This window comes from Pelophylax lessonae (genome assembly GCF_965119305.1).
Source record: "Pelophylax lessonae genome assembly, chromosome: 2".
NCBI lineage: Eukaryota > Metazoa > Chordata > Amphibia > Anura > Ranidae > Pelophylax > Pelophylax lessonae.
Window position 1 is genome coordinate 300,071,772 of NC_138769.1, and position 13,285 is coordinate 300,085,056.

Consider the following 13,285-nt stretch of genomic DNA (forward strand, 5'->3'; position numbering starts at 1 on the left):
AAATTGATAAAAATAAACAACTATTATATTATATATTTAATATATATATATATATATATATATATATATATATATATATATATATATTGAAAGCATTCTTACTTTACAGCATTTCTTCACTAGAGCCTAAAATGTTTGTACAGTACTGTTTATATATACAGTATATATATATATATATATATATATATATGTACAGTATATATATATATATATATATATATATATATATATATATATATATATTAGGGGTGTTGAAAATAATCGTTGCATTGATGCATCGTGATGCGGCCTTACACAATTCGTATACTATGCTGAGGAACGGCCGCATCGATGGATGGATGACATCATCCCGACTCCCCCCCGCCTTTCCCAGGACAGCCCTGCCAGCTGCCAGTGCACTCAAAAGTTTTAAAAAAATTAGTGTCAGTGACTCAGTTTCAGGGACCCTTCCTAGTAAGAGTTAATGTAAACTGATGCTTGATTGATTACCTTATTATCTCCCGATCTTTTCATTGCTGTCAGTCTTGGCCGTCAGTCATGTGCCCTCTGACCGGCCGATCTCCTCCTCCCCGCCGGCCGGAGTTGCGGAGTGCACGAGACTGACAGCAATGAAAAGATCGGGAGATAATAAGGTAATCAGGCATCAGTTTACATTAACCCTTACTAGGAAGGGTCCCGGAAACTGAGTCACTGACACTAATTTGTTGTAACTTTTGAGTGCACTGACAGCCAGCAGGGCTTTCCTGTAAAGTGCAATGGGGGGGGGTGCTATATAATATAAATTGGCAGTGTTATGTCAATGGGGGGGCTGTGTTATGTCAATGGGGGGCTGTGTTATGTCAATGGGGGGGCTGTGTTATGTCAATGGGGGGCTGTGTTATGTCAATGGAGGGCTGTCTAATGTTAATGGGGGGCTGTGTTATGTAAATGGGGGCTGTGGGCAGTAATCGTGATGCATCGATAATCGTTCACATGATAATCGTAATCAAATCAAATCATGAGACCAGTGAAGATGCACAGCCCTAATATATATATATATATATATATATATATATATATACTTCGATGTGGTTCACTTACTGATGAAATGAGAGTGTGGCGCATAAGGCCTCTTGCACATGGACGTAATCATTTACTGATGTCTAGACTAAGAATCTTGTAGATTCTGTAAAGACCTTGTGTTTACATGCATAAACGTATGTATGTGTATACACACATATAATTCTTCTTTATCCTCTTCTAGTTTCCATTGTTGCAATATATGCACGTAAATATGCTTATACATGTGTGTGCACATAAATTACTGCACTCAAATGTAAAATGTTCTATATTTTTTACGGCTCTGTACTCATTACTGTATTACTGATCTTTATGGAGTACCGTGTTGTAAAACAAAAAAAAGAAAATGTATATTTTATTTCTCACTGTCCCTTTACTTACCCACACAGCCATAGAGATCTATGATAAAAAGTTTGAATCTAACAGTGTTAGAATTATTTATTTTATTACTATTTATTTAAGCAAGCACTATAGGTAATCATATATAAATTGATTACTTCACAATTTAGAAAAAATAGAAAATGTTGTGCTTCTCAGCAGTAATATACACATGTATGTATGTTTACGCACATATATATGCAAATATTACAATACTAGCAATGAAGAAGAATTTTACTCTCGTATAGGCTTACACACATTTATGCGCATTTATACAAGGTCTTTACAGAACATCAGGATCTTTTTGTCAATAAGATCCTGAGTATAAATTTCAGAATTCTCATGGCCATGTGTCACTGGCCTAAGGCTTCTTACACAAAGGAGAAAAAAAAATGCCTTGTTTCTTTCTGATCTGAACACCAGTGCATTGTTGTCTATGGCACAATGCACCACTTGTTATACGAATATGGATATTTTATGCTTGCTAGTTTATCGGGAGACTACACTTTGAATTTATTGGAATTTTTTTGCCATAATTTGGGTTTTACATCATGTGGAGGTTCTGTTGAGGACCCTACATTGTGATGTGCATCAATAAAAAATGAGGGTGGGGTTTATGGATTATTTCTTAATGAGAAGACTTATTGTCTATATTTTTGTAGTCATTGGAGTTGTTTTACTAAAACTGGAGAGTGCAAAATATACCAGAAGCTATTTATAATTGCTATTTTAGGAATCATCTTGCATAATAACTATTTTATGCTTTAGAATGACTACGACTTGCAATTGCAGGGTGCAGCAATGGGTTCCCATGGTGCACCACCATATGCCAATGCATTTGTTTATTGGAATGAGAAACAACACAATTATAGTAATCCCTTGTTTTAAAAATATTGTTTAATATAAGATTCATGTAAGATGTGTCCCTCATATTGAAAGGAGATATTGAATTTTTGTTGTAATTTCCTATTAGCTCTTGTTCACACCAATGTGATTTATCTTGCGATTTACAGCTGAAAATAACAAGTTGCATCCTATTTGTGGTGATAGAAGTATTCAAATTGTTGCAATTCAAGTTGCAGGGACTTTGAAAATGGTTCCTGTACTACTTTTCTGTGATTTCATTGAGACTTGCATTGACTTCTGTTAGTTGTAAGCTGCAATCAAATCACACTGATCTGCGACTTTGAAATCATGCTGAAGTAGTGCAATTTCAAAGCCGCACTGGTGTGAACTAGGCTAAATGGTGCTGTACAGTTTATCAGAACGTATGATCAAAATTCTATTTATTTTTTGGATACAAGGATATATTGTTCAGGATAATTATTTTTAGTGATCTTTATGTTAAGCCCACAAACTGCAATCAAATACCTAAATACACAGGTTTTTATTCTGCATCTACATTTAAGTCTTTCCCCAAAAGCCAGTTTCCGAGGATTTAATGTACTGTTCAAGATGAGTCAGTTTAGGAGCAGGGATTCCCTGAAATGGTAACCAATTGTGTGGGTGTGGTTATCCTTTACAAGAAATGGAAAGAGAACATGATCTTAAGAGTTAGGTGTATGACTAAAAGTACTGGCCATAATAAGATACCTTCTATGTTGCAATTTCATGCTCTCTCAAATAGAATTTATGCCTGTTTAAAGAGACATTGATAAGCATCATGTAGTCTCAGAATTTCTGAAATTTCCCCGTCAATAATTTAGAAGAGGTTTAGCAATCTGAGTTGTTGAACAGATTGTGGGTAAAGTGGAAGTACGGACTAAACCTGTCTAACCTTAAATTTGCTCTCACCCCCATTCTAACTCCTATTCTAACTATGTTTTAGAGGAAAGATGTGTAAAATTACATATTCTGAAGGAGCTCTAGTCCAGTTGATCAGCTCCCTCTCTCCTCTCCCCTCCCTCTCCCATGCTCTCTCCTCTTTCCTCCATCTCCAATGCTCTCTCCCCTCCCTCTCCCATGCTCTCTCCTCTCCCCTCCCTCTCCCATGCGCTCTCCTCTCCCATGTCTTACCCATGCTCTCTCCTCTCCCCCCCTCTCCCATTCTCTCTGCTTTTCCTTCCCTAACCCATGCTCTCTGCTTTTCCCTCCCCTTTTCACGCTCTCTCCTCACCTCTCCATCTCCCATGCTTTCTCCTCTCCCCTCCCTCTCCTATGCTCCCTCCCCTCCCTCTCCTAGGCTCTCTCCTCTCCCCTGCCTCTCCCATGCTCTCTTCTCTACCATGCACTCTCCTCTCCCCTCCTCTCCCTCTCCCATGCACATTCCTCCCCCCTTCCTCTCCCTCTCCCATGCGATCTCCTTTCCCCTCCCTCTCCCACGCTCGCTCCTTTCCCCTCCCTCTCCCATGCTCTCTCCTTTCCCCCTCCCTCTCCCATGCCCTCTCCTTTCCCCTCCCTCTCCCATGCTCTCCTCTCCCCTCCCTCTCCCACCCTCTCCTCTTCCCTCCCACTCCCATGCTCTCTCCTCTCTCATGCACTCTCCTCTCCCCTCCCCTCCCTCTCCCACGTTCTCCTCTCCCTCTCCCATCTCCCATGCTCTCTCCTCTCCCATGCACTCTCCTCTCCCCTCCTTTCCCTCTCCCATGCACTCTCCTCCTCCCTTCCTCTCCCTCTCCCATGCTCTCTCCTCTTCCCTCCCTCTCCCACGCTCGCTTCTTTCCCATCCCTCTCCCATGCTCTCTCCTCTCCCCTCCCTCTCCCATGCTCTCTCCTCTCCCCTCCCTCTCCCACGCTCTCCTCTCCCTACTCTCTGATCTCCCCTCCCTCTCCCTACTCTCTCCTCTCCCCTCCCTCTCCCATGCTCTCTCCTCTTCCCTCCCTCTCCCATGCTCTCCCTTTCTTCTCCCATGCTTTCTCCTGTCCCCTTAAGCCGGCTGCTGGGGAGATCATGCGACTAGACCAGAGTGCCCTGAGAATAGGTAAGTATAGTCATCTTTCCTCTACAGACTAGGTAATATAGGAGTTAGAAGCAAGGTTGGGAGCAGATTTACGATTAGATTAGGCTTAGCCCAGACTTCCACTTTAAGTCAATCCGGTAACTACATTTTTGAAGCTAAGTCAAATGGCAGTTTTCCATGCATTTCATCCATTCATTGTTCAAAGATGAACAAAGGTGGAATGCTTTCTCATTCCCATCAGGTTTATTCACTGAAAATGTGCAATATTTATACTGGTCTTAACTCTATTGTAATATACAAGGTTTGGTGTCTATGCAGCTTATGTTATATACAGAAACCACCCAACAGGTCAAAGAAAGAATTGCCTGACACAAATGTGTGATTAAATAATCAGTTAGAAAGACCTAATGAGATGTTTAATTGAAAGGGGGGCATTCAGTTTGTGACTAAAAGTTCAAACATTATAACAATCCTGGAAACTCTTGTGAGACTATGCCTTACCAGTATTTACTTTAATGGATACATTGGTGGTCAGTAGGAAGAATGCTCCTTATATATGTGGTTAGTGGAAACCATGGCCTCTTTCAGATAGTTGTAAAGAATCATTAGTCAGGGTTTACTTATCTGAGAGGCAGAAATTGCTCAATACTCAAGCAACCCCATGCAACTGCTGGAGAAACTCTGGGGTACCAAGGAAGCCTTGCTTGAGAAAGGCTGCCCTTATAGGATATTAAATATAACCTTAATTTAAAAAAAAAAATGGAGTGAAGGAATCATTAGAACCCCAATGTTCTGGTAGAGAGATGTTCTCTTACTTACAGTCATGATGTGAACAGTTTCCCCAGAAAAAAAATAAGGGAAATCTCCACCCACAATAAAGAAAAGAATACATTATAGGGTAGGGGGTAAACACAGCCGTCTGTCATTCTCCCTTAGATGATCACAGAGGCTATGTGATCCTGCTATATAGGATCGTATGTCTCTGTGATGATCTAACAAGCCAAGCCCCCTGACAGTTAGAATCACGCCGCTAGGGTCACATTTAACCCCTTGATCACCAATAAAAAGTTAACCCCTTCCCTGCCAGTGTCATTTTTACAGTAACAGTGCATATTTATAGCACTGATTACTGTAGTAATGTCACTGGTACCCCCAAAAGTGTCAAAAATGTCAGTTAGGGGTCCAATCTGTCGGCCGCAATGTCGCAGTCCTGCAAAAAAAAATCGAAGATTGCCGCCATTACTAGTTAAAAAAAAAACAATAAAAATTACATAAATCTTTCCCGCAGTTAGTAAACGCAATAACTTTTGCGCAAACCAATCAAAATACGCTTATTACGATTTTTTTTTAACCAAAAATATGTAGCAGAAAACAAATTGGCCTAAAATGTTAAAAAATTTTGATTTCTACATTTTTTTTGGAGAATTTCATATAAAAGAATGTGAAAAATATTGTTATTTTTTCAAAATTGTTGCTTTTTTTGTTTATAGCGCAAAAAATAAAATTTGCACATGTGATCAAATACCACCAAAAGAAAGCTCTATTTGTAGGAAAAAAAAGACGTCAATTTAGTTTGGGTACAGCTTCGCTCGACCACGCAATTGTCTGTTAAAGTCACGGAGTGCCAAATCGCAAAATAGGGCCTGGTCTTTGAGCAGCCAAATCATCCGGGGCTAAAGTGGTTAACATGCTGTTTATTATGCCAAAGACAGGAAAGCATATGTGTCACAAAATAAATACTGCAGTTCAGATTTTCTCCCACTATAATATTCATTATAATGATCACACTTAGCCTGTAGATGGCTCTATTGCCCTATACAACTGCAAGTAAAAAAAAAAATCACAAATCATTTTTAATTTTCAGATTTCTGCATTGATGATTAAAATGTAATCTAATCTTCATGTGCGGTATAATAATAAAGGCAAACACTGCATTTTACACATTTATCACAGTGGCTAACTTTGGAGCCTTGCAGCACTATGATCCTGGATTCAAGGTCCTAGGCATATCTACTATATGATTTCCCTGTGTTTCTGTGACTCTCTGCATATTCTGTTCCTACAGCCAAAAAATATATTTTCATTTGTTCTAGGCATTGGGAATCCAGGGCTGGAAAATGTCAGTAAGGTTCCCTGAGTTGAGAGTCAAGGTGGTTACTGAAGCGTGCCTTACGCTGCACTAGCTAATAAATGTAACCTACACCAAGCACAAAACACTTACCCCTGCTCTACCTAAACATCTAAAACAGATACAAACCATAACTGGATGACAGGTATGTGCTAAGGTATTGTGTATCAACAAAGTGTCCTTTTTTTATATAATGCTTGTCACCCTCTCTTTTGCATCACATTGCTGATGATTTCATAATGCTTCTTTTAGCCACTTCCTGTGTACTTCAGCACTGGCTGCACAACTTTGCTACAGACCAGCTTCCTGACAGTCATAATAGTCACGATACACAATAACTACACAGTGGGGGAGATTTACTAAAACTGAATCTGGTGTAGCTGTGCATAGTTACCAGTCAGCTTGTTCATTTAAATGTTGACAAGAAAACCTAGAAGTTGATTGGTTACTATGCCCATCTGCACCAGGTTCTGTGTGCTCCACTTTTAGTAAATCCCCCCAATGTGTGTTAGCATAGCCCTTGTTCTCTCCACCACGTGTGAGATGGTGATAATGCAGGAGCAGAATTGGTGGGACAGTTGTCCCCCCATAACAGGAAATGTCTTCATGGCAGGATCACCAGGTATAATTTTATTAATAGCTGCAGATTTAAAGAAATTGAAAACCACTTTAGAAATTGCATTAAAATGTTGATTCTTTTTTGTGGTTTTAGTGATTGGGTTACAGCCAGTGAAGCCAACATCTTAGCCTCTGTTAGATCGACAGTTGCCATGGTGCTGCACATGGGATCAGTTATGACTCCCGCCATTTGATGGCTTGACAGTTCAGTTGCATGACCAAGCAGCTGTGACAGTTTTTTTTACAGTATGCCTTGAATATAACTATTTTGAGAACCAGTTTAATTTTTGGGTTACTCCTGCTTTAACCTAAGCGCCGGTTCACACTACGGCGATCTGACTTAGGGGGCGACCTGTGAAGTCGCGTGCACCGCGACTTCGACACGACTTGCACGGACTTCATAAAATGAATGTCTATGCAAGTCGCTCCAGGTCGCCCCGAAGTAGTACAGGACCCTTTTTCTAAGTCGGAGCGACTTGAGTCGCTCCTATTAGAACCGGTCCTGTACTACACTATGGGATGCGACGGTGCGTGACTTGTCAGGCTGACCAAGTCGCCTGACAAGTCGTACTAGTGTGAATGGGCACTTAACCTGAAAACAATCCCTTAACCAGTAAACACTTAAAGCGGGAATAAACCCATGGATTTAACAGTTTCAAAAGCAGCTACATTTCCGGCACATGTCGGGAATGTAACTGTCACATTGGATGTGCTCTCAACCAAACTGTCAAACCATCCAATGGCTGGTTCATAACTGATCACATGTGCAGCATCATGGCAGTTGAAGATTAAACAGAGGCCAAGATGGCAACTTCCTTGGCAGAAAATGATAGGAGGGTTTACTGCCACTTTAAAGCGGAACTGAAGGCATTTTACAAAAACTGATGAGTAGGCAGGCTGTTCTGCTGCATGTAAACTGAGCTGCACATGTGCAGCTAAACATCATCGGCATGGTCCCTGTGTGCCGGCATTAGTGACTCTGGCACATGTGCAGGAGTTACATCATCCTGACAACAGCCAATGGATATGCCTGAAGACTAGTTTTGCTTTAAACCTTAACTTGACTCCTAACAGTTAACTTCATAAAATCCTTATACTTAAACTAACTCTAATATTGGGCCATAAAGCAGAACTAAACCCTCCTATCTTTTACAGCCAAGGAAGCTGCCATCTTAGCCTCTGTTTAAACTGCAGCTGCCATGCTGCTGCACATGTGATCAGTTATGACACCAGCCATTTGATAGCTAGACAGTTCGGTTGAGAGCTAACATAAATAATTGGGATTGGCTGTTATTGAAGACATCACGCTTGCTTCGCGGTCACTCACGGTGTTCTTTTCTAAAGAGCTGACAGCCTGCTGGTTTTTTACTCGTATGTGTCTTTTTACAACTCATCAAATGTACTTTTTTAATATGATTTAAATTAAAGGACTTAAATGTTAGCAGGCTTCACTATACTTGTTCATTTTTCTTATTCCCAATCCATTTGGAGCTACTGCTGAGCAGCCACTGCCTGTCTCTGATGCCGGGTTATTTTGTACTTTTATGACCATTATAATTAATGGTCCACGCAATCTGGTAAGAAGATTATGCTAAGTGTTGGTGCTTGGTGGAGGATTTCATCAATCAACGTTACTTATACACTTTTTTGCACTTTATGGACACTTTAGTTTAATATTAATAAGGACTTTTTCATTTTTTTTTTGTGTTTACTTTTTTATGTTCACCTAATACTGGATTTTGCATCTATTTCATTATATCACTTTCATATGATACATTTTTTCAATGATATATTTTGCTCATAATTTATTCACTGCATGGTTAGTTGTTTTCATGCCACATTATTTACCATATGATTATTCATGATTGCACTATTAGGATTTAGCGCCCCTTCTTATTTTTATTGATCATTTACAGCTGGTATCATAGTTGGTTAAGTGGCTGTTTATCTTTTTGTTCTTTTTGTTTGACCTAGTGCAGATTTTTTCATGTTTTATATGAGAGCTAATATAAGCACATTGGAAATTGTGACAGTCATCCTTTGGGCTCCATTTACACTTGTTTGACTTCAAAGTTGCGCTGGCTTGAGTGCAACTTTGGTGCAACTTTGATGCAAATGTGGATGCAACTTGGATACGACTTTGGCTTTAAACAGTGATAATGGGCAACTGTTGCACAACTGTTGCATTATATAAAATTTAGGTATGACTTTTATGAAACTTTTGAGGGTTAATATTAAAGTCTACGGCCCTCAAGTTGAAAGTCAGATAAAAATAGTGCATGAACTACTTTGAAGTCGCTGCAACTTTAGGTCGCACATATATAAATGGTTATCATTGGTAAACATGGAGAATGACTTGTCATGCAACTTTGATGTCTAAAGCTGCATGGCAAGTTGCACAAGTGTGAATGGAGCCTTGGTTGTAACTGTTTTGACGAAACAGTTAAATTAATGGGTTTAGTCCTGTTTTGTCCCTAATTTTAGACTGTACCCCCCCCCCCCTTTCACAAATTACTTAAGCCCTAAAGTAAGCTTAATCCCCTCCCCCCGACACTTGACTGCTAAACTAAGTACTTTATTCTTAATTATACCACAGAGTCCTTAAATGACTTCAACAGCAACACAAAAAAGCTTCTGACAGGTATTAAGTACAGGAGTCTAAAAGTGCATACCTGTACATACCTGCAGCAACATTCATTGCCAATCCTTTGGCCGAATACCAGGTTGTTCTACTTGGGCAAAGCTTGGGCACTTTCTGTTAATGTCTAAACTTGCATGCCGTGCCCCCTCCCACCACCTTTACCTCCTCATTGGTCATTGAGACAACCCATCTTAGTGATGAGCCAATAAGAACATATGAATGGCATGAAGAACCAGGAACTGTATGAGATTTACCCAATCACAACAGCCTGGCAAAAGGCACGGCAATGTAATATATTGTAGATGCTGATGTTTCACTGAGACTGTGTTCTTTGTTATCAGATCGTATTTATAGAGCCACATTCTATAGCTATATTTTTTATAATGTGATAAGTGTAGTTTAAAGTCCAACTGAGCTAAAACAATAATGCATCAATGTAATGTGCTAAGTACAGTAACCATTTCAGCCACCATTTTAGTTTCACCTTAGTGAAGTTAAATCAGTAAAAGATAAACCCTAATTGGCTGCTATGGATAAATGCATTTAGCTCTTTGCCTTACTGAATAAGCCTACTTATTGTTGTTGTTGTGTTGTTAAAACCTATGTGTTGTTGCCAAAATGTCATATTTGCAGAACAGACTAAAAAAATAAATTTGAATACAAAAAGAAAAATGCCCAAGTGACTTTGTAAGACACAAACCACATGGTATAAAATGTACAAAATGTATTAAACACTTTAGTACATACAATTGAAATAATTCAAACATAGGTACATAGATATATGCATGGGTTTCCATAGTTACATAAATCAAAATATAACTGACAATCCAAGGTGTAAATGTATATATGGTAAGATTTCTCTACGCGTTTCGCGAGACCATGCTCGCTTCCTCAGGAGATACATATATAAATGTCTGAAATTAGAGACAGTTGTTAGGCCTCAGAGCAGAAAGGGAGGATAAGAAAGGAAATAGGAGGGGGGAGTAGGCAAAAAAGGGGAGAGGGAAGGCCAAAAAAACTTACAATTGTGTATATAAAAACAAACTTCCAAAGCAGGGTAAACAGTCAAATAGATTCATGTTTCCCATAGAACTCCCCAGTGGAGATGAAGATGTAGGTAAAACAGAAAGATCCCCAAGCGGTCCATGTTGTTGTCCATTGAGAAATCTTACCATATATACATTTACACCTTTGATTGTCAGTTATATTTTGATTTATGTAACTATGGAAACCCATGCATATATCTTTGTACCTATGTTTGAATTATTTTAATTGTATGTACTAAAGTGTTTAATACATTTTGTACATTTTATACCATGTGGTTTGTGTCTTACAAAGTCCCTTGGGCATTCTTCTTGTTGTATTCATACTGTACATATCGGGACTAAGACACTTTTTATGTCCCTCATATGCCAGCTCTCCTCTGTATAACAAAAAAATTTGTTTGCAAAAATAACATTGCTTCCAAAGTGTGGTTGTGTTGTTTTCTGTCTCCACCATGACCTTCCTTTTCTAGTTTTTCTAGTTGTGGTTCTGCAACAGTCCTGTTTTAGGATGTCATAGTTATACACACAAGCATGCATACTTACAAACATAAACTATAAAGATAACACAAAACAGGCTGAATATTTACCATTGGCTAAGATCGGGGCGCTAGGAGTCTGATCGGAGCGTCTCTCCCCTGTTTACAAGAGAGTGATCTATCAGTAAAATCAAACCAGTCTTTAATTAAAAATTACATCTTCATTGAAGTTAACGTCAATCTATTTTGTATTGTTCTTCTATGCTTTTGTTCAAAATGGACACTACTGTAATTGTTTGGTTGAGAGCATAGTAAAGAATATAGGGAATAACCACAATGGTTCAAGAGGGACAACTACATCAAAGGTCCATGTGGCCACAGAGCAAGCATGCGTATTACTTTTATTAGCTGTTTACTCATTCCCAGTTCTATGATAAATAGGTCAGCACCTTTCCCTTTAGTCACATCCTTTTTCTGCTAGGCTATATTTTGTTTAAAGTGGTTGTAAAGTCAGAAAGTTTTTTTTATCTCAATGCATTCCCCCCTGAGCCCCTCTAATACTTACCTGAGATCCAGCTAGATCCAGCGATGTTGCAGGAGTGTCTTGACTGCCCAGGACTCCCCTTCTCATTGGCTGAGACAGATATCCAAAGAGAAAGTGTGACCGCACTCAAAGGTAGATGAACTTGAAGTGTTTATTCCCATTCGTTGAAAACAACAGTGCATCGAACAGACATGGACACGGTTAACGTTAGCTCCATGTGTACAGAGCCCTATGCTGAATGTCAACACAGAGCTCTGGGCTGTGAATGTACACAACCAATCAGCATGTCCTGGCCGTGAATCATTGGGCAGGAATTGCTGACAGGCTCCCACTGTGTACAATCACAGTGGATGCCAGCAGGGGGTACGCACCCCAAACCTGATAGTAGGAAGTGACGTATGGAACGTTTTAGGCCTCATGCACACTGGACATTATAAAAACGCCAGTAGCGGCAGCTATAGAAGGCTGTAGAATGAGTTTTGCAGCATGTCATAATACCTTATGAAAGGTATGCCTGCAAAATGTAAATTCCTTTTCTGTTAGGGACATTGACAAGGAACCTCTGTCTTATATGGCTCCTTGTACGTTTGTTGCCATACAAAGGAGTCAAAAAATAAGCAAGGGATATCCACTTTTGTTCTTATTAACCACTTGCCGACCGTCCCATGCAGATTTACAGCAGCAGCGCGGCTCGGCTACGCATAATCATATAGATCTACGTGATTATGTGCATGCAGTTTCGGCCGCCCGCGCCACAGGAGCTGCGCTCCCACTGTGATTAGACACAGCGGGAGCCAGACCATGGGAGGAGCGGGCTTGATCGTCGCCAGCCTCCCGTGATCTTCAGCTAGAATGACAGAAGAGCCGCCTGCTTATGTAAACAAAGCAGGCGGGTCTTCTGTCAGAGAGGCAGGAAGAGATTGTGTGATTCAGCTAAACTAAATCACCGATCTCTCTCTACCTCTGTCCAACCCATCCTGCCACACAGTAAGTAAGCACGAAAGGGAACACATTTAACCCATTGATCACCCCCAGTGTTAACACCCTTCCCTGCCAGTGTCATTTATACAGTAACAGTGCATATTTAGCATTGATTACTGTTTTAATGTCACTGGTCCCCAAAAAATATCAAAAATGTCAGTTAGGGGGTCCGATCTGTCCGCCGCAATGTCCCAGTCCCGATAAAAAATCGCTGATTGCCGCCATTACTAATAAAAACAAAAAAGAAATAAAAAGTCCATATATCTATCCCGTAGTTCGTTAACGCTATTAATTTTGCGCAAACCAATAAATATATGCTTTTTGGGATTTTTTTTCCCAAAAATAAGTAGTAGAATACAAATAGGCCTAAACTGATAAAAAAAAATTGATTTTTTAAATTTTTTTATTGAGAATGTTTTATAGCATAAAGTAAAAAATATTGTGTTTTTTTTTTCCGAATTGTCATTCCTTTTTTGTTTATAGCGCAAACATCAATTGTATTTGGGTACGGCGT

General features: G+C 39.7%; 1 protein-coding gene across 4 annotated transcripts in view; it reads right to left on the reverse strand.

The window, feature by feature from the left end:
- SCUBE3 (signal peptide, CUB domain and EGF like domain containing 3) overlaps positions 1–13,285 on the reverse strand; it is a 192,972-nt gene that overhangs the window by 76,192 nt on the left and 103,495 nt on the right. For 3 of the 4 annotated variants that reach the window (XM_082245253.1, XM_082245255.1, XM_082245256.1), the window contains one exon: positions 11,358–11,405. The exons of the other annotated variant lie outside the window; for it this stretch is intronic. In XM_082245253.1, the coding sequence (XP_082101379.1) occupies positions 11,358–11,405 (48 nt within the window). The remainder of the gene's footprint in view (positions 1–11,357; positions 11,406–13,285) is intronic. 4 annotated transcript variants of the gene reach the window in all.